Source organism: Microtus oregoni, unplaced genomic scaffold (assembly GCF_018167655.1).
Source record: "Microtus oregoni isolate MIOR12 unplaced genomic scaffold, Mior012 000037F_ref0000500, whole genome shotgun sequence".
Classification (NCBI taxonomy): Eukaryota; Metazoa; Chordata; class Mammalia; order Rodentia; family Cricetidae; genus Microtus; species Microtus oregoni.
In genome coordinates, this window is record NW_024543096.1 from 21,643,423 (window position 1) to 21,670,661 (window position 27,239).

The 27,239-nt window shown below is 43.0% G+C and overlaps 1 protein-coding gene across 2 annotated transcripts in view; it reads right to left on the reverse strand.

The window, feature by feature from the left end:
- Positions 1-10,816: 10,816 nt before the first annotated feature.
- Positions 10,817-27,239, reverse strand: part of Stk39 (serine/threonine kinase 39) — a 249,286-nt gene continuing 232,863 nt past the window's right edge. For both annotated transcript variants that reach the window (XM_041631541.1, XM_041631540.1), the window contains 2 exons: positions 20,813-20,877; positions 10,817-12,340 (listed from right to left, as the gene is read on the reverse strand). In XM_041631541.1, the coding sequence (XP_041487475.1) occupies positions 12,266-12,340; positions 20,813-20,877 (140 nt within the window). In that variant the 3' untranslated portion in view covers positions 10,817-12,265. The remainder of the gene's footprint in view (positions 12,341-20,812; positions 20,878-27,239) is intronic.

Consider the following 27,239-nt stretch of genomic DNA (forward strand, 5'->3'; position numbering starts at 1 on the left):
GGACCATTACGGCTCTTATGTCCTGTCCCTATTCAGGCAAAGAGAGGCATTTATTGCCAATGTTTTCCCAATTTTCACCCAAATTATTCATTTTCACACCCCCAAAAGTCATTTGGCAACCAAGAAATGTGATTTTTGTTCACATTAACCCATTTTAAAAACACTTAAGGAAATAACGTGAAGTCGCCCAATCCCCATAACAGTGCTACCAACTAATGACACCTCTCCAGGCTCTGGCTTTAGAGGGAAAAACATTTGGTTCATTTCGTGACAGAAGCAAACCGAGCATTGTCTTTTATTTCTTAAAGGGTACAAAGTTCAGCTATAAGGCTGGTTTGCAAAAAAGAAAAAAAAACTGTAATTACGAGTATGCTCAAAAACTGTATTTTTTTAAATGTAGCATTAGAACATTTTTTAATATTTATTTATTTGTTACATATACAATATTCTGTCTGTGTGTATGTCTGCATGCCAGAAGAGGGCACCAGACCTCATTACAGATGGTTGTGAGCCACCATGTGGTTGTCGGGAATTGAACTCAGGACCTTTGGAAGAGCAGGCAATGCTCTTAACCTCTGAGCCATCTCTCCAGCCCCCTGTATTTCTTGATAGGAAAGTTTGGCACACTTTCCTGATCATGAACAGTCACCTTAGGCTAAAATAAATATTTTTATTAATCTTTTAATTAAAAAGATTTCATACAACTCTTCCTATGTTAGTGGAATATTTACCCCCTAAACATGATACAGGCTTTCATGGGGATGCGATGATGGGCAGGGGCGCATTTCTGATGTAAAATAATGTCTTGCAACACTCCACCAACAGGGGACTTAGAGACACCATCAGGACCTTGTGAGATATTGCCAGTGTTTGAAAGTAGGAAAAGAGCCTCAGCTCAGCCACTTGCTGGGTGCCTTGCCACCTTTTCTTACTTTGAGACCCAGAGCAGTTGCCCCCAAAACAAAACTTGCGCATCTTAGGCACCCCACCCTACAGGGCTATTATGAAGATTCAATGCAATCTTGCTTGTGTAGTGTTCGGTGAGGAGCGCACAGCAACTAATGAAGATCAGTGCTGTTTCCTGCGGAAGACTCGGAACCCAGGATGCCCTGTAAAGGATGCTTCAGCATTTCTATACACAGCATTTGGCTCATATGATGCCCAGAGAGTCCATGGGTTTTCTCATCCTTGCTGACTCAAAAATCTCAAATCATTCTACAAATAACCATTTGATTTCCAGGCAAATAGGAGGAAAATGATTTACTTAGCAGCCCTATTGAATAAGAATTACTATAGTGATCACAAACTTTTACACATGAGCCCCTCAACATATAATTGTTTTTGCCAACCCTAAAACCCTTCTTGGTTTGGTTCAGGGTGTGTGTGTGTGTCCCCACAAATCTCTGAACAGTGAGTCATGATATGTTGAATTTCAAAACACCTTGACTATCAACAATCTAACAATCATAACATAGCCATAAAGTGGTGTTTGTATGGTTTGGAATATTGGCATTATTTGTGGTCAGCCAAATAAATTATGGAAGCGCCACAATGTTGGACAGCAAAATCTGGAGAGCTAATCAGCTGGGCCAGGCTGGATGGAACTGTATGGGAAGCATAGATTCATTCTTTCCGGATGAAGCAAATCTGATGAGCATTTTCAGTCTCCTGGCAAGAGATGCGGCAGGCGCTCCAGGAAATCAAAAGCCCACCCTTATTCCTATTTAGTCCTTTAAATAAGTTCCTGCCGGGCACATTTGGGGACATAGGCTACACCTGGCCAATGGATGTTAGTAGATTAATGGAGCAAGCCAATCACCCAAACAAGTTTTTCTTGGGAGGATTTTGGGACGAACACAGAAGAGAAACATTAATATGTAAATGTGATGGTTCCATCCCCATCTCTCCAGACTGAGCCCTGGCATGCTGCTTTCTGCCTCCTAACTTGCTCTGAGCAAGATTTCTATGGCCCCTAAAGTAGTCTATGTTCCAAAGTGCCCTAGAATCCCCTTGACATTCCTGTTCTCATCAGAAAGCTGTTGTCTCCTGGAGTCTGGCAAAGTGATGAGCTCGAATGATTGCACAGTAATGTTTAGAAGCTGGCAGTCCCTGCCAACATTGCTATGCTATTTGTATTTTAAAAGATAACTCCCTTAAATGCAATAAATCCAAAATTGGTAAAAAAAAAAATAAATTTTGGTCTGCATGAAAATGGGAAATGAGCTCCGAGAAAAAGCGTCTTTGGATGGTTTCTCTTGCTGTTGCTGCTATTTCACAGCTTCCCCCATGTTTTCACCGAAGAATTCCTTCATTTATCCATCTTCCAATATTTACTCAGAGTTCATAATATCCTCCTTACTGTTCCCAGAACTCAAATATACCAGTAAATAAAACAGAGGTCTCTAAATTCAGAGAGCAGCCGACACAGTGCATACTAATGTAAGTAAAGTTTGTAGGGCTTTGAAGATAGTAAGTGCTTCTAAAGAACATATAGAAGATACAAGGGACCAGGAATGATAGGTGGGTGGGCAAAAGGGCATCACCTAACCACCGAAATCGGCAAAGACTTGGGCAGGAAGGGATACTTTTACAATGATTGAAGTAGGAAATGAAAGGGATACACAGTACTGGTGTGTTAGGGCCACAGCAAGACCAGCAGATGGAGTAGAGGAAACCGAGAACATAGAAGGAAGTGGAGCCGCTTGTGCTGGTTGAGTGTTTTATGAGCTTGGCACAAGCTATGGTCATCTGAGAAGAGGAAACCTCACCCGAGAAGAGGTTTGCTCTGTAGGCAAGGCTGTAGGGCATTTTCTCCCCTAATGGTTTATGCGGGAGGGCCTGGACCACTGTGGGTGGTGCCATTCCTGAGCAGGTGGACCTGAGAGGTATAGGAAAGATGGCTGAATGTGAGCTGGAAAGCAAGCCAGTGAGCAGCATTCCTCCGGAGGTCTCTGCGTCAGTTCCTGCCTCCAGGTTCCTGCCTTGACGTCCCTCAGTAATGGACTGTAGTTGGGATGTGATCCAAATAAACCCTTGCTTCCCCATGTTGCTTTTGATTAGGGTGCTTATCACAGAAATAAAAAGCAAATTAAGACACCACTTCAGGTGTGTCTCAGCTACCCACCCAGACTTCTAGCACAATGTGGGTGTGGTGGAGGGGTGGTTCTTCAGCAGAATATAGAAGTAGGGCAGGGGAGACAGGTGATATAATTTGCACATAAGTTGTAGCTAGGATTAGTAGTGCACACCTTTAATTCCAGCACTCAGTAGGCTGAGGCAAAATGATTTCAGCCAGACTATATAGCATAACTCTATACTGGAAAAAGAAAGTATAGGCCAGGGACTGATTATAATTTCCCAAGGTCAGTAAAAAGTCACACCTTCATATTGACATAAGAAAGGGAGGTTGAAAAAATTACGGAACCTACACTGCCATCTTCATGTGTCCCGAGCAAGGCAGACGATGTGCTTAAAGGCTGTGTTTGAAGAAGCTATTGTAGTTGAGTGCTTGGATTTCATTCTTCTTTTTAGATGGACTCTGACCAGACAGGTCCTTTGACCACTTATTGTACACACATCAACATCTTACAGCCATCAGTTGCAAACCCAAGGGCAGGGAATGAATACAGACCCTTAGCCTCTACAGTCTTCAGCACAGAGTGCAGCTGTAGAGGAAGCTGGCTGGCAGAGACACTGTTGAAAGATTAATCACTGCTCCGCAGCTCAGAGCTGCAAGGTGGTTTTTTATAAGACTCATGGTTTAAAAGTCAAATATCTGCTTGTGTACCTGTGTGTTCATTCCAGACCAGATGTCTCTCGGCTGACATTTGGGGATCACCCTACCTTTAATATATTCGCTCTTTGATTAAAAGCTTCAGTGACCTCTGGACCCAGAAAATGGATCTGAAAGATCTTTCTCCTTTAATACCAGGAAAGCTGTTTTCTGTACACAGTGGGAGAAACATAAGATAGATAAAGGCTGACCCCTGAGGAAGACTCCTGGGAGGATTAATCACATGATCACTGAAATCCCTTGATCATTGAAAACACATATTCAATGAGTCTAAATTTGAGGAAGTTAGCATACACCAGTTATGATACTCATTCACTCAATAAATATTACATTATTATCACAATCCAAGTCTATATGTGTGTGAACACAAGGTTTTTATGTGTTCATAGTTACTTAACAAGTGTCAACATCAAATAGTTAGGGTTGGCTTAGTTGCTGTGGTCGGTGAGGACTGGGAAGCATCAGCCATGAGCAAAATCCCTCACACAAATGGAGCAGGAACAGAGACACTGATGGATATCCTTTCTGACTTTTTCTATTGCTGTGAGGAGACACCATGGCCACAGTAATTCTTATAAAGGAAAAGGTTTCGTTGGGGCTGGTTTACAATTTTAGAAGTTTAGTCCATTATCATGGTGGGATACGGCAGCACGCTGGCAGACATGATAACCAGAGAAGGAGATGAGAGTTCTACATCTTGGTCTGCAAACAGCAGAAGGAAACTGTTTCACACTAGCCAGACTTGAACTTTGAAGACTTCAAAGCCTACCTCCACAGTGACACACTTCCTCAAACAAGGCCACACCTACTCCAATGAGGCCATACCTTCTAACAGTGCTACCCACTATGGGCTAAGCATTCACACACATGAATCTATGGGGGCTATTTCTATTCCATCCACTGCACTTTCTAAAAGACAATAAACTATTTCCCAAAACCAGGAAGGCATTATAAGACAGAGTCTAATATCATGCCATTGTGCAAAACAAGAAGGCAAAAGGGCCATGAAAATGGGAGACAGATAGGCTTGAAGTTCATCTCTTACCCTGGCGAGGACCATCCAAGTGCTACTTGTAAATGAACTTTAACCTTCTTTTTTTTTTTTTAAACATGCATGATGATACTAAAATGTTGAGAAAAAAAATGTGGCCCTTAATGTCCATCTAATGATAGGCATGCCACCTTTTCCCTTTCAACACAGTACGGTGTCATTCTGATTTGCAGCTCCTGGCTGATCTTCTCCGCAATTTGCTCCTTAAAGTCTACTCACCTGTCAATTACTCTTCAATTCCTTTCACACAGTTGATGCTGGTGCTGTGCGGTTCTCTCTTAACACATTTAATAGTTGTTGTGACTTTGAAAGGCTGCCAGCACAGAGGGACAGATGAGAGAGAACGTTACTCCCCAGCCAGATTGTAATGTCCTTTTCTTCCTCAGCCTGACACGACCATTTGCAATTTGTATAGTTTAGATCCATTGCTGGTCTGGCTGCAGTCATTAGTTTTCTACAATATACTCCTCCTGATGGATTGTTTTGCTGTCTTGTGCTTAGGTTTGCCTTTTATATTATCGGATTTTCCAACACATTGAATGATGAATTGTGCAACAGCTCCGAGCTTCATTTGAAACAATTCCTATAAGCTCACACCCTCTTGTCGGGCTGAAAGGCAGCCAAATGACATAATAAATATTGGGACATGCAGATTGGCAAGCAATGTAGCGCTGCAGGAGGATACAAATACGTTGTGATCCTAGTACTGCCATGCACTAGCTCTGCATCAGTGGGTAAGTTACTTAACTTCTGTGAGCTACATTCCCATGGTCTAAAAACTAGACACAAGCATTGCATCAATATTATAAGCTAAAGTGACAATACATAAGGAACACCCAAAATATGTAAGTGCTGTCGTGACTACTATTACTTGTAATTAATATGAACCACCTTTAATAATTTTGATTTTTCTTAAATTTTATAAACTTGATTGATGTGGGAGTCCCCTCTGTATGCTGTGATTACCATTCATGAATAAAGAAATTGCTTTGGACCTATAACAGAGCAGAACTTAGGCAGGGAAAACTAATCTGAATGCTGGGAGAAAGGAGGTGGAGTCAGAGAGAAGCCATGGAGCTGCCACCGGAGACAGACATGTTGAAACTTTGCTGGTAGGCCATGACCTCGTGGTGATGCACAGATTAATGGAGATAAGTCAAATTAAGATGTAAGACTTAGCACATAAGAAACTAGAGCTAATGGGCCAAGCAGTGATTTAATTAATATAGTCTCTGTGTGATTGTTTCAGGGCTGAGCAGCTGGGAGTCAACAAGCAGCCTCTCTCCTTCCAACATTTTACTGTAAAAACTTGCAAATAAGCTATTTTTTTAATTTTCTTATTAACTACTCACAAAATGAAATTCCCATAAATGCTAGGAATATGTAGCTTTCAAGACCTCAGTTTCTGACATGGATCCTAGACGCCATCAAGGGTACTGTATCTGCCTTTACAGGCACATTCCCACCCCAACTCCCACCCATGCCTAAAAGAACATAGCCCAGGCAAAAAGACGTCTCAGATAATACCCTAGGTCCTAAGAGAAGGCCTTGTACCTGTTACAGGACTCTGTTGGCTTTTGTCTTCTCAAAGGAAAAAACTGAGCCAAGGGACATGGGTATTTATTTAGTAGAGTCTCCAAAGAGAGCCTGGAAGAAGAGGGGTGGCATCATAGTAGGCTCTGAATTATGGATCTTGATGGTATATTAATATTTATGAGATGGGTGGTATATTCATGGGGTAAGGTAACCTTTTTCTCATCCAAATAACAGTAAACCAGATCTTTCTTTTGGGCTATTTGTTGTCATTATCTTCTGGGAAAAGCCACAGAAATGGGATGGGAGGTGTTGGGATATGAGGAAGTGTTGGTCTTTTGAACTGTAGAGACTTCATTAGTGCATATGTGTGAAAATGCTCCAGCATCTTATCATTAATACAGTGGGAACTATGTGTCTGCAGCTTCAAGGACATTGAACTGTATCCTGATCATCTAGAGACACAGCTACCAAGACAGCAATAAAATTTTCTTGATTACTTCATGTCTAACTTTTTTTTTGAAACTCCGAAAGATCCCATGATTGATCTTATGGTTGTCAGTTGAGATATTTTGCCATTTTTTAAAACTGAGGTTACAATAACTTGTCAGGTAGTACAAACAGAAACAGAGCTTGGGCTGGCTCTTAGGATGGATACCCTCCCAGCTCAATTGTGTCCGTCTTTCACCCAACACATATCTGGGAGCCAAAGCAGTCTAATGTATTCAGCAATGTGAGGGCTAGGGTATTTCCTCAGCTTCTCTCCTCCCTACTCACCAGCTCTCTGCAAGTGGCTCCACAAGCAATCAGTGAAGCTGTGGAGAAGGCCTACAATACCCTTCCTTCTTCTAATTGCCCGTAGACTAGTCCTGACTTCTCCTGTATGTACAATACTTTACTATAATCAAGGATCATAATTAGATGATGGTAATTTCTCTAACCTAATTCATCATCAGTTCAACTGTTACCACGGAAATGATAGGCAGGCTCAGCCAAGCATCAATTGGTTCATTCTTTCCTCTGCTGAATTAGGTCCCTAGAATGTTCTTGGAGCGAATGTTGAATGACTGGTTAAACCTCCTCTCTCTAAGCCCGAGTTTACTGAGCCTGCATGATGTGAAGTGAAACTGTCTTATGCACAGACATCAAGGAAGCTGAAACAGGATTTATGTTTTACATATTAATACTATAGAATATGATTGTTTTTTAATTTGAATTATCTTAGGTTCTAAAATCTATTTAAGATGAAAAACAAAACTGTCATTTTTCTTATGACTGTTTGGTTCTTTGATGTAGGGGAAATTACTTACCTTCCTGTATTTACAGGACAGATCACAAGACTGATGAGCAGAGAAAGCTGTGATATATATTGCAATAAGAAAAAAAACAAAGGAAAATCATGACTGCACAGTGGCAGCCATCAGTGATCATGCTCAGGGCTCCTTACATAACTGAGTCCCCTACCCCCAAATGAATTAGTGTCAGTCTAACATGTTCTAGATTTTTCTCTAGGAAGGCAGCATGGCACAGTGGAAGTGCTTTAGAATCCCACTGTCTGGGCTTCAGATCCTGTCACACCAATTGGTTGGCTTTGGCGAAATGACCTGGGCGGGGTGGGTTGGGGGGGCGACTCTGCATCCATCAACTCTATGCAGTAACATAAAGCTCCCAGAGTTGTGAGGTTTAAGCAAAGTCACATGGGAGTAGGCCTTTGCTCCACAGCAAACCTTCAATGAAGTGTTTCTTGCATTGACTCATGAGTTTGTCTAATTGATAATTAAGAGTGGGCAATACTTATACCAACCTTCCGCTACACAGTGTAGTATTTACTCTATTTTATTCATAGCTTAGGCTTTCCAAGCCTTGATTTTCTCACCGTAACCTCTGATAGTCATTTAAGATTAATTGATGATTAAATGATGCAAAATACTTAGCAGAGGATCTGACTGCTTCAGCTGTAGAAAAGCAAACATAATTAGAAACAAAAAACGAAAGTGAGACAAACAAAAACCTCCCACAAATACTCAGCATGCAGTAAAGCAGTAGCTCTCAAACTTTAGGGCACAACCAGCAGGAGCAAATGATGCTGACATTGTTATTTAATTCACCTCTGCATGCTTTCAAATGAGCAATGTGTGAAATCAATTCACTAATGAACAGAGCTATGCTACCTATAATTTTGAAAGGGGAAATGGAGAATGCGGTTCTGAGTTCAGGCTTCCCCAGTAAGGACTGGCATCTTCGCACCACAGTTTTATATTTCTCTTCAGTCTTCTATTTCATTATCATTTGGTTATTTCCAAGTTTTAAAATCTAATATTTTAGAGAATAGATGACAGACACATGAAACACGAATATACTCCACCTAATTGTGACAGGCTATTAATTTTGAATGATACATCACTTAACCCATCCCTGTCTGTTTGGACCCAGCGCCTTTTAAAAGGCACTATCTTACTTCTAGAGCTTCATCCGTTTACTGAACACTCTGCTTGAAGAATAAATAATTTTTTAAAATAACTTTCCTCTGTAATACACATCTTTGTTCCTGAAGTCAGTATTCTAAATGAGAGATAAAAGTACTATGCCAATAATTGTCACTGGCCTTTCATTACTCAGTAATAAACCCAATAATCACACAAGACTGTAACTTTAAATAACATTCTTTGCCATTCAATGAATTATGAGCAATGGGCTCAATAAGTTCTTCAGCTAATGATGTTTGTTTTGGAGTTATAATTCATACAGGGAGACATTTTTTGGTATGGTTTACTTTCATGTTTCTGTGAGTACAACATTTGAAAAAAAGAAGTAAAGGAAAGAAGGATTCATTTTGGAACATGGTTTCAATCAATCCAACGTGGTGGGGGAAGTCACTGCAGCAGTATTGTATGGCTCTTCACATCAAGGTAGACCAGAAAGCAGAGGCCATTCTGCAACCCAGCACTAGACAGTATATCACTTGTGCCCCATCCTTAGGATGTATGTACTTTGCTAGTTAGGCCAGATCCTTTCTCTAACAATTGTTACATATACATTTAAATGAGTTATCATATAAATTTAATCGGCTGAGTCCATATGTGTTGCCCGGATATGATGCTCACCACTGTAAACTGGATAACCAATCAGGGGGCTCATCCCTGGGGAAGCTAATGCTCCCTCTCTCAGAAGTTGTTAATTGCTTGTAGTTCCCCTTCATTGCAGGGCCCTGCGACATTTCCCTTCTATGCTGGGATGTCAACTAGTGTTGGAATTGCTCAGGTCTTGTTTAGGTAAACATTTTGAAATTCCATATGAGGAGCTTCCCTGTGAAGGCACTTCCTGGCCTTCTGGCTCTGACAATCTTTCTGTCCTCTTCCAGGATGATCCCTGAAACATAGTTATACAAGTTATAAGACATAATACCACTTGGGGCAAAAGAGCTCCTCACACCAGGTGTTCCCTGCATTTTGCCTGGTGGTGGCTTTCTGCAACGGTCACCTTCTGCAGCGAAAAGAAGCTTCTTTGATGACAGGTGAGAGCTACACTTATTGTAGGTCCGAGGATAGGTAAGGATGTAGAACGTGGGCTGGTTTAGCAGTAACAACTTTCTTCTCTGAGGCCCATGACCTCCCTAACCATGTGTTGTGAAGGTTTAGTCACAGGCACGATTTCCCACCTGCTAAGCAGGCCTTGAGCACCCTTAGGGAGCTGTTGGTTTACACTACTGCACCTTTAGGGGTCACTTGCCATGCTGGTCATTGTTGTGGTTCACAGTCGTCACTGCTGGGTAGGACTATGATTTGCTCCCTTGGCAGATTACATAGCACCTTCCGGCACTATAAAAGCTAATCTCCAAAGAGGAGGACTTGAGATTAATTCTAGCTCAAATTCTCTGTGTCTTATGCCCAAAGTGTGTGGTGTCTTCGGCAATAGGGACTTACCTTTAACTCTGGGACTGTTCTTATTCTTGCCCAATGTGCGTGGTTTCTTCGGCAAAAGGGACTTACCTCCAGTTTCTGGGACTGTCCTTACAAGTTGTATTGAAAACTGTTAAGAACTTGTTCTTTATGTCAGGAAGCCAGGATCCAGTGTGCCCAGCTTTGCAGGCAGCTCTGAGAAGCACCCTGGGTAAGTCACTTAACTACTCTGGACTTCTCTCAGTATTCCTTGTCCTAATGGGAAGGAAGATATAGTTGGAAGGGATTGCACTCGTTTGTCCCTGGAAGCCCCACTGGTTTCAGAGACTGTCTGTCTAAAGGGAGTGTGAAATGTTTCCGTCCATCAGTTAAAACTTGTGCGCAGTGACTGAGCCTGCAGAGACATGTCTTACTTCCTGTGGGGCACTTCTCACTCGTCAGCTTGTGCTAGGCATCTTAGGACAGGGCTGGCTGACCTGCACTGCAGAGATGCGGACGGCAGCTGGAGGAGGAACGGAAAGGAGGAGACACAACTGCACTGTGCAATACACTTTTATTTTCCTTTACCTTTGCAGTCATCTTTGAGTAGTTGTGTAAACAATAGAATGGAATGGAATTACATTAAATCGTATGCAAATGGGTCTAGAACACCTTAACAATTATGACAAGGCGATTATAAATAACTTCTTCCCTTAGTAATATATATTTGCCTTTAAAGTACATTGAAGAGCTGCCGTATCTAGGGTTAGCTAGGAAAGAGCAATGGTACCATCCCAGGAGACCACCTCCTTGAAGGTGTAGACTCCAAATTTGAAAATCCTAAGGTTTACTAGGTTCATAATACATAGTCAAGCAGAAGGTTCTTGGGTTGGAAATATTTATTCTTGAACGTTTACAGCAAGTTTAACTTTTTGTCATTGCACAAAACCCTTTCTCTTATTTTTCACACAATCTGTGTATGCCGCAGAGTTTCAAGTAGAACTCCAGTTCTGGTGGTGTCACTTTTATCACCTTAAAAATATCAAATCCCATCACCACAGGAGAGCCGAATCAGAGACAGGGGGATAGACAGCAATCTAACAGAATGGCAACATGTTTACAGTATCCTAAATGTCCTGATGAAGCAAAATTTAAGTATGCCACCTCACGTAGTGCAGATTTTAGATCTGAGACTATTCCAGAGTAAAGCAGCCTCAGGCACATTCGTACTATGAAAGTTTTTTGCAAGGCACCTCCCTCTCCCACGAGACGAACTGGATTGTGAACTGGATTTTAGGCAAACAAACCGAAAGCGCAAACATCCAAATCCCTAATTCGGTCATTTCAAAAATTAGAAGTTACAAATACTCCAAAGATCGACCTGGAAAGTTTGTTTAAATAACAAGAGATCAACTGCAAGAAGCGTATAACCCAAACGGTTTCCCTCATCGCTAAGGCGTGGAAAGCATAAATATATGAAAAATAAAATTCACAGTCAGTTTTAAAACTAGAATTCAAGTTTGGCTAATAAATCTTAATTTTATAAGTATATTAATTTCTAAGTACAACATAAAAGAGGCAGTATTGTCAGATGTACAATTAAAGTATTAAACAGAAATACAATAGAAGGCAAAAGGGCTTCAGAGAGAACACTCCTTTTGTTACCAAGAGACAGGACCACCTGAGTGTGTTTCAGACGCCTCACTCACGGGCTAGCCAGGTGGACTGCAGGGATATTACACAGCTTTCTGGAAAGAAATCAGCAACATCTGTGCAGCTGTAGCGTTCGCCTGTTCTCATACTGTGGATTGCTGGAGAATAAAGCAGAACTCAGAGTGCTAGAAGTTTTTAAAAAATTATTATTTTTTCATCCCACTTCATCGAAGCCAGCCTCTTCACAATCTTCTTATTTGTTGGGAATTGGGAGCGAGGGGGTGGGGGGGAAGGAGGCAAAGAGGGGGCTGGAAGGGGAGGGGCGTGATAGATGAGGGTGACAGCAAGGGACGTCCATCAGCTCACACTCAACTGAGCGAACCCGATCAGCTTCACTTCGTCAGGAATCTCCGCCCCATCGCAGCCAGAAGCCTGGGGAGGAAGAAGAAACCGTCAGGGCTGGATTCAGAACCCTGCTTGTGTGAGGGACGATCCACTCCGGGTTACCGGCTCCTCTTTAAGAAGAGACCCCAAGGACCGCATCAGAGACTGACCGGTTGCTGGGTGATAAACATTCTGAGAAATCAAACAGCAGAGGTGGGGTGAGATCGCTATCCATCACAACAGTCCTGTGCCCACCTAGACACAGGGATGAAATTCCTATTCTACCCGCCTCAGTTTCCGAAGTGGGACCTCTTAGGTGCTTGGGAAAGTGCCTTTAAAAAGGGAAAGTGAGATTCCAGCCCACTTCTCCCTACTATTTGTTTCCTGGTCGTATGACTAGGGGTTCATATGACTAGTGCGTTCTCAGTATGATACGCTACCCCACCACGGGCCAAGATCAATGAATGGGACTGACCAATAACAAACAGGAACCTTCAAATCTGTTAGCAAAAGTAAACACTTTCTCCTCTTAAGCGACGTTTTGTTTCAGCAAAAGATGACTAACACTGTATTGTGACAGAATCCTTTCCTTCAGTCAAATTTTATTCCTATTATTTCAACACATTTTAATCACATTAAGTTAGCTCAAATCATAGTGTGTCAAAACTTTATTATCTCTATTACTTTAAGATCAGAAGATATTGATAATAAGCCACTGCTTACTGGGATCATTTCATTAAGCCTAATTTGTTACTTTCACTCCCATTCATTTCTTTTATTCATACATGTATATATATGGGCGTCAGTACATGTGCCCATTCGCATAGGCACACATACATACACACACATATACACACAGACACACACATGCCCATTTGCATAGGCACACATACATACACATACATACACACAGACACACACATGCCCATTCGCATAGGCACACATACATACACACACATGCCCATTCGCATAGGCACACATACATACACACACATATACACACAGACACACACAAGCCCATTCGCATAGGCACACATACATACACATACATACACACACAGACACATACATGCTGGGAGGAAATCACTGTTTTTAAGTTTCATCTTCACTTTATAATACACTGATCAGAACTGGGGGTTATAGAAATGCTAAGGGAGGGAGGTTGATGAATGATTCAATTCATGTTAAATGATTTCGGGCATACTTTCCCCTCCCTTAGGAGCAGAGGATTGAACCCAGGCCCTTGTGCTTGCGAGGCAATCACTCTACCACCGAGTTAAACCTGCTAAGTGATTTCAACTAACAACAGTTTCTTATACCCTTTGGCAAACACCACCATTAACCTGCTAAGCATGCACTCTGTGTGTATAATGTTCAAGCAGCAGTACATGAAACCTGCCTTTGTCGAGTGTATCATTTTTCATTAAGTAAGAACACAGTCAAATTATATTTTTGGTGTCTGAAGACATTTACCAACTGTCTCTAACATAACGTTCAGGGTAAATTATGCTGATGTCAAATCAGTGCCTTGACGGCGGGTAAAATCAGGCAGCATTTACAGCAAAGAACCAAGGTTGTGCCTGTCCAATGACGCCTCTAACCCCCTGACAGCTGTGCCACTCAGTGAAGGACAGTTTCCAGTCTCCGCATCACCTCTCTTCCTGAAGTGCAGCACAGCAGGCGGTTCAGCACACTTCCTGGTGACATTTGTCACTTGGGGACTGAAGCGCGCCCACCCCTTATTTCCCTGCTCCATTACGGCTGTTCCTTCTCCTGTCCCTGACACCTTCCCTCTTCTTCCCTGCCTCCCATGAACCTCTTTCTTAATTTCCCTGACTGGCAGCAGAAACCATGGGTTTAGTAAGCAGGCGAGTGACAGCAACTGAGGAAAAGCTACTGCCACAGCTGGTGACAAAATGACCAGCTGGCCAGTGAAGCCCGTCAAGAGCTTCAGAGCTCCTGAGAGATAGGATCAAAAGAATGGCAAAATTTGGTGAAACGAGGATGAATGCGACCAAAATATGCACAACGGTTGAGCTGACTTCAAAGAAAATAGAACTATGGAGTCCTTTTTCTGGGAGAGACAGTTTAGTAGTGGGTCCTTAATTATCGCGGGCACCCACAGGGAGTCTCCCTGAATTCCCACGCTGTGCCTTGGCCTGTTTCCTGGACAAAGCCTTATCCTGGTCTTCTCTAAGATGCAGGCACCTTCCATGCAGCCGCTGCCCCTAATCCAGGTGGTACTCAGCCCATCTCATTCTTTCTTAATCTACAAAGCACCAAGGAGACCATGGTCCAACACTCAGAGTCAAGGGACCACAGCCCTGTCAGGAAACGGTCTTCACTCTGGTAGGACTCAGCGGCACTACTTTCTGTTAAAAAAAGATGACTAAAGACTCCAAAAATATGTTTATGTCAGAAACTTTGAATGTACAGTCTGACTGCCTCAGAAATTAAAACTGAGAAAATGAAAAAATATTTTGACATTATTAAAATATGCTGTTTAAATATTTCAAAGTAATGTCTGAGGCTATGTCTCAGAGGTCCCTCTCATACCTATCATACATGAGGCTCTGGGTTCAGGTCCCAGAAAGTAAGAGAACCTCACATTCAAAACATGTTTGTGTAGCTTATATTTATTATATTATCTTACAAATTAAAACACAATTCTAAAATATTTGCTTACTGACTAGTTCATTAAAACCAATAATGAACTCATTCCATGGCAATATAAATTAAAATCTTCCTGAGAAACAACAGCCTCCCACCACCCCACACACACACAAAGAATCAGCAGCAATAACAGAACCCTGGGACGACCGGAAGGACTCTGCAAACTTCTTTAACAACTGGCTTGGAGACAGCTGGATTCTCACCCACACCTCTGGGATTGTTCTATGACTCTATGCCGCTCACTCTGAAGTACAGGGAGTCAAACCTGGCTCCACATAAAAAAGGGGAGTGGTTGCAGGAGCTTTTCCAAACACTGTCTGCTGTGATATCGAGAATTTCCCAGTGGTGACTCTGAAAGGTTACCTACAGCACGGAGTCGGAAACAGGAGCACTGAACTTTCTGCACAACATTTCACCGACACCCATCGGTCCCCTCTGCCCTTTGAGTGCATCCTGATCTGTGTATGATTTTTAAGCGCCGTCAGTTTTATAGATCTTCTAAAGGTTATTCCATGACACGATATGAATGCTATCAAGTGTAAACAAACCGTACTCACTGATATGGTCCACCAGCAATCTCATGGGAAAAGCCGCTGGGTGCAAGGGGGCTGCCATATAGCAGTAGATACAAATGTTCCAAAATCCCCTTTCCATTGGAAAATTCCAGTTTATTACTGACTACAAATACTGTCAGGTTTTAAAGTGTCAATCTTACTGTTATCATTAAAAGAAAGCTCTGCTAAAATGGCTGAATATGACAACAGTTTGTCAGGTATTTTTAGTAAAAATGGTTTCTTATGGGTGGGAGGGTAGTGAGAGTCTTGGCTGACGAGCAGCTATTCATGAGGGCTTTTCCCAAAGCCCCTCGCTGTACTTCCGCTGCATACCAAAGGAATGATAGGCCCCATTTCATTACACACAATATTAAATGGGCACGTCCTCAAGTTGAAACTTAATAAAACCAGAACTGCTCCACGCCTCATTAGGAGCAGTCCTAAGTGAAACTGACTCGACGTTTCGCAGGGATGAGATGTAACTAGAAGTCTGGACTGAAGCGTCTGTCCTGATTTATGGCAACAACGTGAGATTTATCTATCATGACTTTTGTACCAAGATCAACAAAGTGGAAATACAATGCCATCTTCGTAGGGACTGAAAGTGTTGTGACATCCGGAATCCTTCTGAAGGGTCACGGGGACTCTCGGATGCCTACCTACACACTAAGTGCACCGCAGCTTCCAAATGAGGTTTAAGGAACTGACAAGTGGATTCTACAAAATTAATCTTTGCACAGCAAGCAATTACAGGACTGAAGAGACATCACGCAGAACGGGAAGAGATAAACTGCTAATCATGCATTAGACAAGGAATCATATACAGAATACACAAACAACGATAAAAGCTACATAACAAAACCTCAAACCAGTCAATAGGTATTTGAAAAATGCTAACCATCCTTAATCATTAAGAAAATGCTAAAATGCGAATTAAAACTGCTTTGAGATTTTATCTCCCCACAGTTACAATGGCCAGCATCAAGGAAACAAACAAGAGTAAGCGTGGGCAAGGATACAGGAAAAGAACAACCCTCATGCACTGGAATGAAAACCTGTGCAGCCAGTTCAGAAACCAGCACCGGGGTTGGGGATGGGTTTTTGTCTTCGTTTTCTATTGCTGTGAAAAAAAAAAAAAACCACCATGGCCAACAAGCCAACTTATTATAAAAGTATTTAGTGGGCTTCTAGTTTCAGAGGGTTAGAGGCCATAAGAGCAGGACAAAGACACGAAGACGGGAACAGCTCAACAAGCAAGAGGGAGAGAGAAGATACCAGAAATGATGGAAGGCTTTTAAAAAGCCCCCCCCCAACACACCTCCACCAATAAGAATACACCATTCCTATTTCTCAAATACTCCTACCCACTGGGGACTCAGAATTCAATCATATGTGCCTTAGAATTACCATATTACACATCTATAATACTTCTGGTAGATACCAAATGACAGTAAGTCAACATACCACAGAGATACTCACACATCAAAGTCCACTGATACTTTATTCACAATAGCCAATTTCAGAAAGACAAACACCATGCTTTCTCTTCTATGCACAGTGTATGTATATATATACATATATATATGCACACACACACACACACACACACACACACACGCATGGCAGTGGGAGAGAATGCCGGACAGAGACACAAACATGAAACCAAAACAGAAATAAATGAGAGGGTAAAGAGAAAGCAGTGGCAGAGGGTGATTAATAAAAAAGAGACTATATTGATACATGCATATGAGTATATTATAATGAAACCTACTACTTTGAATGTTCACTTAAAGAAAGAAGGAAGTTAGAACATGTTACTGCAGAATATGAAGCTCTGAAAGCCACCTCTGTGGTCTCTATCAGGTCGACATTTGGACAGTCTCCGCAAGAAACGGGGGCTGCCACGTGGGCCATCTGAGTAGGCGAGTCCCTCCGATCTCACCCTTGTCCTCAAAACTCTCAACAGTTTTCTCTGTTTCTGACTTCACTTTACCTGCATTTCAGGAAATAATGCAGTCAAGTAGTCCTAAGCTGAGAGCCTCTAGAAATAAGCCCCTTAGTTATTAATCATCAAAATGCTTAGGAGATCTCTATCTGCGAAGAACATGATGGCATTACATTTCCGCAACGAAGATCTACACTTCTCATGTAAATGGGGGCCAACTGGATGCTAATTACATGCACTCCAATTTATGTTTTTTCCAAGGGCAAATTAAACATACCTTATTCACATTTTCACTAACACAATTTTTACAATTCCACATGGAAAGCAGCAAAATTCACCCATGTTACAGAACCGTGGGGTGGCTAATTAAAAAAATAACCATTCTAAAGCAGTGTGGCTGTGTCGAACTCAAGGACACAGGATGCTGAAATGCTGAAGCAGAAATGGCCTCCTGGCTGAAACACTCCCTTAAAAGGAGAGAAGAAGCTGATCCCTAGCCCAGGCCATGACAACAGGGAAACCATACCTGTCAAAGAAGGTTAAAGATCTTACTGAACAAAAGTAAAATCCAACTTCCTTCCTTCCTTCCTTCCTTCCTTCCTTCCTTCCTTCATATTTATGAGATAGGGCCATTTGTTTGATTGCTTATAATTATTTATGAGATAAGACTTACCGCAGACCCTAATCCACGTTGAACTCACAGAAGTCTGCCTGCCTCTACTTCCCGAGTGTTAGGACAAAAGGCAGGCACCGACTTTGGCATTTATACTACTGGTTTCTTAAGTGATTAGAAACACAAGGTAAGAATGGAAGGCGAACCAAGCTGTGGTGGTAGTGGTGGTAGTGAAATGCAACTGGTCAATCTACAGAGAGAGTGCTTCCAGCTGGCATTCTGCACATTAAGGAGTGCCCTCCAAGTTCTACAAGCCTGGACTGCACAAGCCGAAAGCCTGGTCAGTGACCTGGGCATCAGGGCTTTTTAAAGGACCCGTAGGGGCCCATGAATTCAGCAAGGGAAAGAAGCAAGGTGGTTAAGCCCTTTGTTCTCCAGGCAATTCGCAGCCCCTGGCATCTTCCTAAGGACTAAAATCATGGTAAACAGCAGAGAGATGAAAGGACCTTGAACAACAGCAGCAGCCATGAGAAACACCACTGCCGAGATGCTTTGATCTTTTATTCTTCAAATAAAATAGCCAAATTAATGAATGAAGGCCAATGCATCTGAATCCCTGAGTTTCATCTAGCTAACAGTGGTTCAACTTAGCTCTGTGGAGTGGGTCTTAAACTGGCTGGCTGCTGATAACAACAAAGAAACCACTCAGGCCTTAACAAGAACTGGGCAGAGAGCAAAGACAGGAACAGAAGGCCATTCTTGAGATTGGTTTGATTTAGCTACGGCTGGAAGAAACACTATCACTCTTTTTTTTGAGAGTACCCACACTGCTTCCTGTCTATCTGAGGCAGGGGATTTGCTTCCAGGACTCTTCTGTGCAGCACTGCTCAGTCCTGAAGGTACAGAGTCCATCTCAAGCAGAGCAGACACCTCCAGACATACAGAAGGAGAATCTGCAGAGAAATCCATGAACGCATGGGCTTGGGGGGGGGGGGGGGAAGGGTGTCTCTGAAAGGGAACACGGTATTTTAAACATGGGCTCTGAGCTAGACCACAGTTGAATCTGCAACATCTACTATGTGACCCAGGCCTCAGACTTCCAAGATGTAAAGAATCTGGGCAGCAGAAGGAAGTATAGCCGGTGCACAGGGCATGAGATTAGAGAAGGCTTCTGCGTGATGATCAGGGATGAGGGCTTGAGAAGAGGAAGGAAGGGAGCCACTCACATCCTCACAGCACTTTGGAACTACAGGAATGGTTACTCTGGTTAGAGCTGCGGTTCTGCATGCAGACCTGGGCATTGAGGAACTGCTGTCTGGAAGAAAGGTCTCGGAAGCAGAGCAGTATCTCTTACCGAGGTGCTGAGCATGTGAGAGAGAACAGAGAAAGAATCCAGAAATCCCAAGAGCTCACCAGAAGAGATGGGAGAGCAGAGCTGCTCCTACTGTTTCTAAGACACCTTTCCTGAGGGAGGCTGTCACTATTTTATAGGCAGGAAGTTCACACGTGCTGGGGATGGATCAGCACAAAAGTTTCAAGTGACCGTCTCTCTCCAGACATCCAAAATGAGGGAAACGTTCTTCAGACAGTGCCTCACTCCAATAAGGATATTCAGAAGAGGCTGAAATGCTGACACGGGGTACAGTTTCTCATATGAATAAAACACATTCAGAAAATTGCAGGCAAATTTCAAACACCATAGAGGTGAGATAGTGGACAGCCCTAAAGCTAAGTTCTGTGTCTGGTAGAGTATGCTCTCTAATGAATACAGTGTTCTATTCTTATCAGACCTACCCTGTGAGCACCCTTATGTTCTGAAATGCTACAAGAAGCAAGGCAGAGACACTTCATTAACACCAGGCTCGCATTTACTGCGGTTATTCATGACGCGGTTGTGGCCATGCAGAATTTCCATTTGATTTTCACCAGGAACAACAACAAAGGCAGGCCATCAGTATTAGCTGTGCGTCGTCACATGTTGGTCCTCTAGGGCTTAAGTTGCTTGTGGCATTCTGACTGGCCCTTGATGAGATTAATTTACGTACCTTTATTCTGCCTGAATACGCTGCCTGCTAAAATTTCTTGGAGCTGTATCAGTCTTGATGACCTCGACTTCCTACACTCTTGCTTCATAGACACCCCAGAATGCCTACTGTTCCATGTCCTGCAGCCACCTCTCCTTAGATTTAAAATGTGCTTCTGCATAAAAACTGTTAGGACATCTAGTCTCTACAAAACTGTGATGGCACGATTTCAGGGTTGGGATGGAATGCTGTATCTTTTCACTAGCCTTCAGTGGGCTGTTCTGCAATGTTTCCAATTACCTGAACCGTTTACACAATGATCACCTTCTATTTTTAAAGATTAGAACTGCCTGCTTTCACCCAGGAAATCTTTTGTACGGGTGCTCTGAATTCAGCTTAATTTTGTTTGTATGGTCAGGGTGCAATGCAGAGAGATTCTGGAGCAAAATGGTACCCACGGGCTTCGAGAGTCTCAAAGGGTCACTCACAGTCAATGGTATGATGAGAGATGAAAGACCTACATTCACGAAGCAAGAGTTTCCAGTCATGGTCAGAAAAACGTTCCTAATGTGGCAGAGGCGACTAATGAATACAAAATGTGATCCTCCCCAAATCTAGCAGCAACAAAATTATAGGTATGAGATGATGTGATTTTCTCCATGGGTATCGGCATGACAAAAACATTACTTCAGTTCCCACCTTCCCACTTACCAACTTAAATGTCAAGGTTTTTAAAGCTTTGGGGTCATCTACAATCTTCTGTAAATTAGCAGCCACTGCAAAATAGAAACACAGAGAAACAGTGTCCACGTTACTTCTAATAACGCTGGATTTTCACATCGATGGTTTGGAAAATTTGACTAATGATGCAATAAACTGCAAAATCATTTCTTTCACAGGCATTACAAAGTCCACATAAATGACCAAATTGCTTTCATACAGACACTTTCCGAGCCCATTCATATCATTTCTGTCCCCCGCCTATCTGTGAGCATCTGGATTAATCACTGTACATCAACCCTGCATTTCCTGTAATAAAATTTGAAATTACTTTCTAATGGGAAGTAAAACTGATAGCAGCTCCTGAGCCTCAACTGGTTGCTTTCTCTAAAAACTCATGACTAAGAAAATTATTAGCCTGGAGAGGGCGGTGCAGAAGAGGAGGGGCTTGTTATAAAGGTCTCTGGGAAACAAGCAGTCAGCCGCTTGGCGCTCTTGGCCTATACATCCACTCAAGTCTCTGCACCCGTTTTTTATCACGCTGCCCAACACGGCAGATGACCTTCCTAACTCAGGCAGGTCGTTGTGCTTTCAGGGCACAGTGATCCATCCGTCTCTATGGTGATGTGTCACCTTGAACACCTGAGTTAGTGGACCAGGGTCAACGCACAGAGGGAGGCTGTCAGTGCAGAGCTCAGCCCTGAAGATCTAATCTCAGTGTCAGCTGATCCATCAGAGGTTGGCCCTGGTCCCTAAGAGCTCTGGGATATCTGTGGTGGTGGGCAGGTTTTCTCCCAGCTGCCCAGTGAACTTGAAGTACTACTTAGGAGCAGAATTATCAAAAAGCGGAGAGGATGAAAATTGAAAGCTGCCTTTTTACACCCAAACCTCGAGGATAAACTGCTGAGAGTCAAGCTGGAGCCTTTGGAAAGAGGTTCCTACCAGAACAAAAATCAAAACAGCAGGGGCGGGGTCCTATCTGTCATATTTATGTCTTGAGAAAAACTATCAGTTGATTCAGCTGCTGATTATCTGAATTCTTTCTGAATTTTTTGAAACCTGAGACTCTGAGAAGACATAGAAACACACTACGAGTTTCAAGCAAAAGACAGAAGGGAATATGTGAAAATTTTGTTTTTCTTTGTGGTCGACACAGGAATCAACCCAGATATGAGAATTTTCTGCAGATTTATTTCATTTAATCTGTTAGCTATAAAGGAGGGCAAAGTGAACATGACCAACTTGATATGGCCTATTTCTCTTATAAATCACAATTATAAGCTTAATTTTATTGGCATTTACTGCCCTCTCGCAAGTTCCATTCTGAGCAATGAGGTTTTGTTTTTACCCACGCCCACGCCCCTCTATACCCCCCCCCCCCCCACGCTCTTTCTCTTTCCTTTGGTTAGCACAGGCGACTGGACCCAAGTACACACCTCCTAGTCACAGCCCAGGCCCCTGACACCCATGAGGCTGGCCTCACTGCGCTTCATGAACAGATTCTATCTAGATACTAAAATCATCAGTCATTTGCCTAAGAACTACTGGCTCACGGAGAGAGATTTCCTGCTCCAAACCACGGCCTACCAAAGAAAGGCAGTGTTTACTATGTCAGGACACTCTGACTATACACAAATTGCAGAGAGGAAAGATGGCCGCTTGTGTTCTTAAGACACTAAAACGGTCTAATAGCCACACTGATTTGGGTGATATCACGAGAGGCTGTAAAATTGTCACAGGAATTTTGCTCCTTTCATCGAGCTCTCTCGGCTAATGTGGGTGATTTACTGCTTTGTTCTGGGACATCTATTTCCAGGCTGGCTGCTCTCTAACGTTCAGCCAAACACACGGCTCTGTGTCCTCTGCTGTACAAATGTGTGCACGAGAGCCAACTTCCAGGGGAGTGGCTAGCAGGTTGTATACCAACTCCAAAGCCGGCATGTGCTGCCTGCCAGCACTTGAAACAATAGCCCTAGGACCCAGGCTCCCCACGTGTGAATCCCATTCCTCTGGGACATTAGAAATTCAAATTCTGTCTTCGGCTCAGAGCAAAAATAGCAAAACTGGCCACTTACCTGATTACTTAACCCAGCTGCCAGGCTTATTTCCAATTTGGTTGATTCTAATTTGTTGTAAAGCGCTATAAAACACCTTCATTTAACTGACATCACAGAAAATTCAGGGTGATGCTAATTTCTCTTCCAGCAGCAAGACTCATTAAAAAGATGGGTGTCACTGTTTTCTCCCTTCTCCTGACTGTGCACCTGGATTTCAAAAATAAAAACGCTCCTTACCTGGAACGTGAGCGGAGAAGGAAGAGCCAAGCAGGTTGTAGGTGATTCGGAGGCTGCTCGCCCATGTCGGAGAACACTGAACCTGCGGCTTTAAGGGACTCTAGTTTCCCAAAGACTTGCTTCCAAAGCCCATTTCCTCAGCCAAGAACTAAATTTAAGTCCCTCTGGACTTCCTAAGAAAAAACTCAGGTCTTTGGCTCCCATGAAAACTATTCTCTTCGTTGAGTTTACCTTCTAGTTCCTCTCTGGGACACTGAACTCAGTCCCAAGAATGTTGCTGTCTCAGGAAAACAGGGACACACTGAGACACTGTACCTCTTAAACCTCCTTTGCTCTTTTCTCTGGCTTCCCACTTTGGACTTGGGGTTCCACCAAGACTAAGTTTGCATTTCCATTTCCTTTTGTAACATGCGCCATAAGGCATAGCAAGCACGGTGACTCATAAAACTGCAGTGACATCATTAATGGCCCACATGGAAACCATGCTAGTTACCTCCCTGGATCTAAACAGAGAAGGAAACAGGACTGTCCGGGCAACCTGTCAGTATCCAGGTGGCCAAGTACATACACTTCTTTGGTAAATGAATCCAGGCCTTCTCCAGACAGTTTTCTCTAGGAATGCCTTGTGTTCCCCAATTCTACATATTTTCATAGTTAAAGAATTAATGGTGACTTATGGACTACTCATAGCCTGTGATTGCATTCTGAACCATTAGTCAAGAGGTGTGCTTCTCTCCCAGGAAAACAGAGTTATTTGGTAAGAGTCTCATGCAATTTAGATGTTTCTGTGAGGAGGAGTTATTTAACTTGGCCAAGTACTAGGCAAATCTTTGGGAGAAAGAGGGCCAGTGATCAGTGATCAATGATGGCCAGGACTAAGACTAAGCATGATCTCGGGACACCTGACAAGGTGACAACTTCAAGCAGATGATTTACTCAAGAGACACCCTGCATCTCCGAGCTGATGCAAAAAAACAAACAAACAAACAAAAAAAAAACAAAAAAAAAAGAAGGAGAAGCAAGAACAAGAAGTGCCAAAAGGAGGGCGGGCAGGTAACCCCAGCTCTAAGGAGAAAGGGGGTGAGTATGGTTGCTACTCTAAAACGAATGTAAAAACAATGGCCACTGTATTCCAGATCCGGGTGAAGTGAGAGATCCATCTCAGTACTTTCCCTGCCTTTCCAGGTTCTTCACTTCATGAGATGCACTTTAGAACGGTATATGCCCAAATCTAATTCCCCAGCTAGAACACCTGGGTTCAAACCAGGCCACTTGCTCAGAGCTGGGTGAGCTCCCTGAAGGGGAATAGGTTCACTCTGCTTCTGTGGGCTCGAGTGCTCCCAGGAATTCACTGCGCCAACATATCTGTGCTTTCTGCTCTGGGCAGCTGCGGGTGTCATAGCTGGCTTGCCTTCAGTCTTTACTGTTCACTGCGGTTTTTTCACACTCATTATGTAGGTGGGAATCTGGGTCCAGAATGAGAATGTGAGGCCTACTTGGATAATGTCATCTCAGTGGAGTCTGGACTCTTACTGAGATCTGACTTCTACTCAACTTTCCTGCGTCGCTTTTGTCACTTCCTAGTATGAATCTCGCCAGGAATGTTCCCCCAACTCCACTGACTCTCACCAGGAATGTTCCCCCGACTCCACTGACTCTCACCAGGAATGTTGCCCCGACTCCACTCTCCTCTGCTCTAGTCTTTACCACTGGCTCTTGATGAAATCACCTGCACATGGCTAATGTCCTTGGTGGATTCAAACTCCTTGGTAACCCAATCACACGCTTACTTTCTCTGAAAGATGTATTTTAGAAACTTATCTGGACACACAGAACACGATGAATTCTTACCCGCACTGCTACACCCCATATAGTGCTGCGATCATCCCCCTTACTACCTGTCCGCCAGCTGATGGTCTCACTGCAGTCAGCTTTGACCCTAGAAGTCAGCCTCTGGGGGCTGTCAGCTACAGCCTTTACTTCGTCCCAACTACTACCGCTTAAGACCCAGTGATAGCTTTCCAGGTCAGGATCAAGCGTGGCCCCTGCAAAGTCTGCACAGCCCATGTGAGCAGGCCTCCAGCTGCAGCCCTGACCTTGTCCCTCACTCTTCCCCCCTCTCAGTGCCTGCCCTGTTCACAACAGCCTCCATATTGACTTCAAGCATTCAGAGAAGGTTCCCGCAAGAACCCCTGAACCTGTCACTGTCTCGACCATGAGTAAAAGGCCTTCCCCGGGCTGACTCCCTCTCTTCTAACTTCTGCACAAGTTCCCCTACCCGTGCTATCACACTCCTTCACCTAAACAGTCTCATTTTCTATCTCTTTACCCAGGATTTTTTTTCCTTTCCATGTCACCTATCAATGCCAGGCATGCTACCTATTTATGGATTGTTATTTTTGGATGTATGCAACCTCATATATGGGTCAAAATTCTCAGAATGAGTTTTTAAAGAGCAATGTCTTGTTTCCTGCTATTTTCCCATTGCCTGATAGTGAACACCAATTTTTGTTGAACACAAGAAAACGACAAACCAATAAAGGGATCTCTGAGGTCCTAGCATGGAGCCACACTTAGGAAACAATGCAGGCTTTCTCCCCAGAATCATGTACATGCAAGTTTCGTCGGGGCTACAAGAGTCTGAATAACCTCAGGCCATGAGCTTCAGATAGAATTCTTCCTATTTTATTAGAATTTCTACAGACAGAATTCTTCCTATTTTAAAAGAATTTCTATAAATCTGTTTAAGAAGAATTTCTACAAATCTGTCTCCGGAACCATATTCCATTTGTTTCCCAAAGCAAATGAAAATGCATGAACTCTTGAACTCTTGGTCATCCAGATGACTATCAGATTAACACTAACACCTATGTGGGTTTTTTTTTTTTTTCTTTTCGAGACAGGGTTTCTCTGTGTAGCTTTGTAGCCTGTCCTGGAATTAGCTCGTGTAGATCAGGCTGGCCTAGAACTCACAGAGATCCACCTGCCTCTGCCTCCCAAGTGCTGGGAATAAAGGTGTGCACCACCACTGCCCGGTTAACCTATGTTTTTTCTTAAGACTGGATATTTTCCTTCAGTTTTCTCTCTCTCTCTCTCTCTCTCTCTCTCTCTCTCTCTCTCTGTTCCTCCCTCCCTCCCTCCCTCTCTCTCCATCAGGACTACACTTGAGATCTCCCGCTCCATCTCAACCTCAGCCTTTGCAGTGAACAGATGACAATGAAGACATGGAGGCCACCATCTTCCCATCTTCTGGGGCTACTCTTAGCAAGTGACTCTAAACTTAGTCTTTCTTTGGGCGCTCCCTACAGCCAAAGAGCTTGCTTAGCTACTGCCAGGGCTCTTCCCGAACCCACATGCATTCAATGACCAGTCATGAGAGGAAGACAGCCCCATGTCTTACAGCCCTCCAGGTCTGAAAGTTCCTTCTGCTGAGGGCCTTTTCTTTGGGTGGAGCAATTTAATTCTTCCACACTGGGATGCCTTAATTCCTTCACAGCTGCTAATCCTGAAAACACTTCTCACATAACCCACCAGACACAAATTGACACCTTTCATTCTCTGTCTGGAAAATCACAGCTGCTAATCTTGCAAACACTCCTCACACAACCTACTGGACACAAATTGACAGCTCTCATTCTCTCTCTGGAAGATCTGAAGGCTCGGCTCATGAGTGGAACTTAGAAGGGACCCCCAACCCCCACTATAAAATTCTGGGACAATGCAAAAATGGTAAAAAAAAAAATACTGGAGAAAAAAATAAGAAATGGTCACATCAAATACTTTTCGTATTATTTAATTAAACTAAAATCCTGGTGAGAAAATGCGGCACTTCTACGAAATTCAAGGATTTTTACAAATACTATAAGCATCAGCTTGTAGAAGCAATATGTCATACTTGAATACCTTGTTATTTACATGTAAGAAGGATGAAATTCAGAGTCATATACCCTTGATTCTCCCTAAGGTGCGGGTAAATTCCAGTTGGTATTATTTGGGAAGCACGTGAGAATCTGAAATCATTTGACAAATCAAAACTGCCTGGTATCGTATCTGCCCTTCTAGGATACAACTGTGAGATTGGTATTTTGATCCTGAATTTTGTTTAATGTGTTGAAGGTAAAATT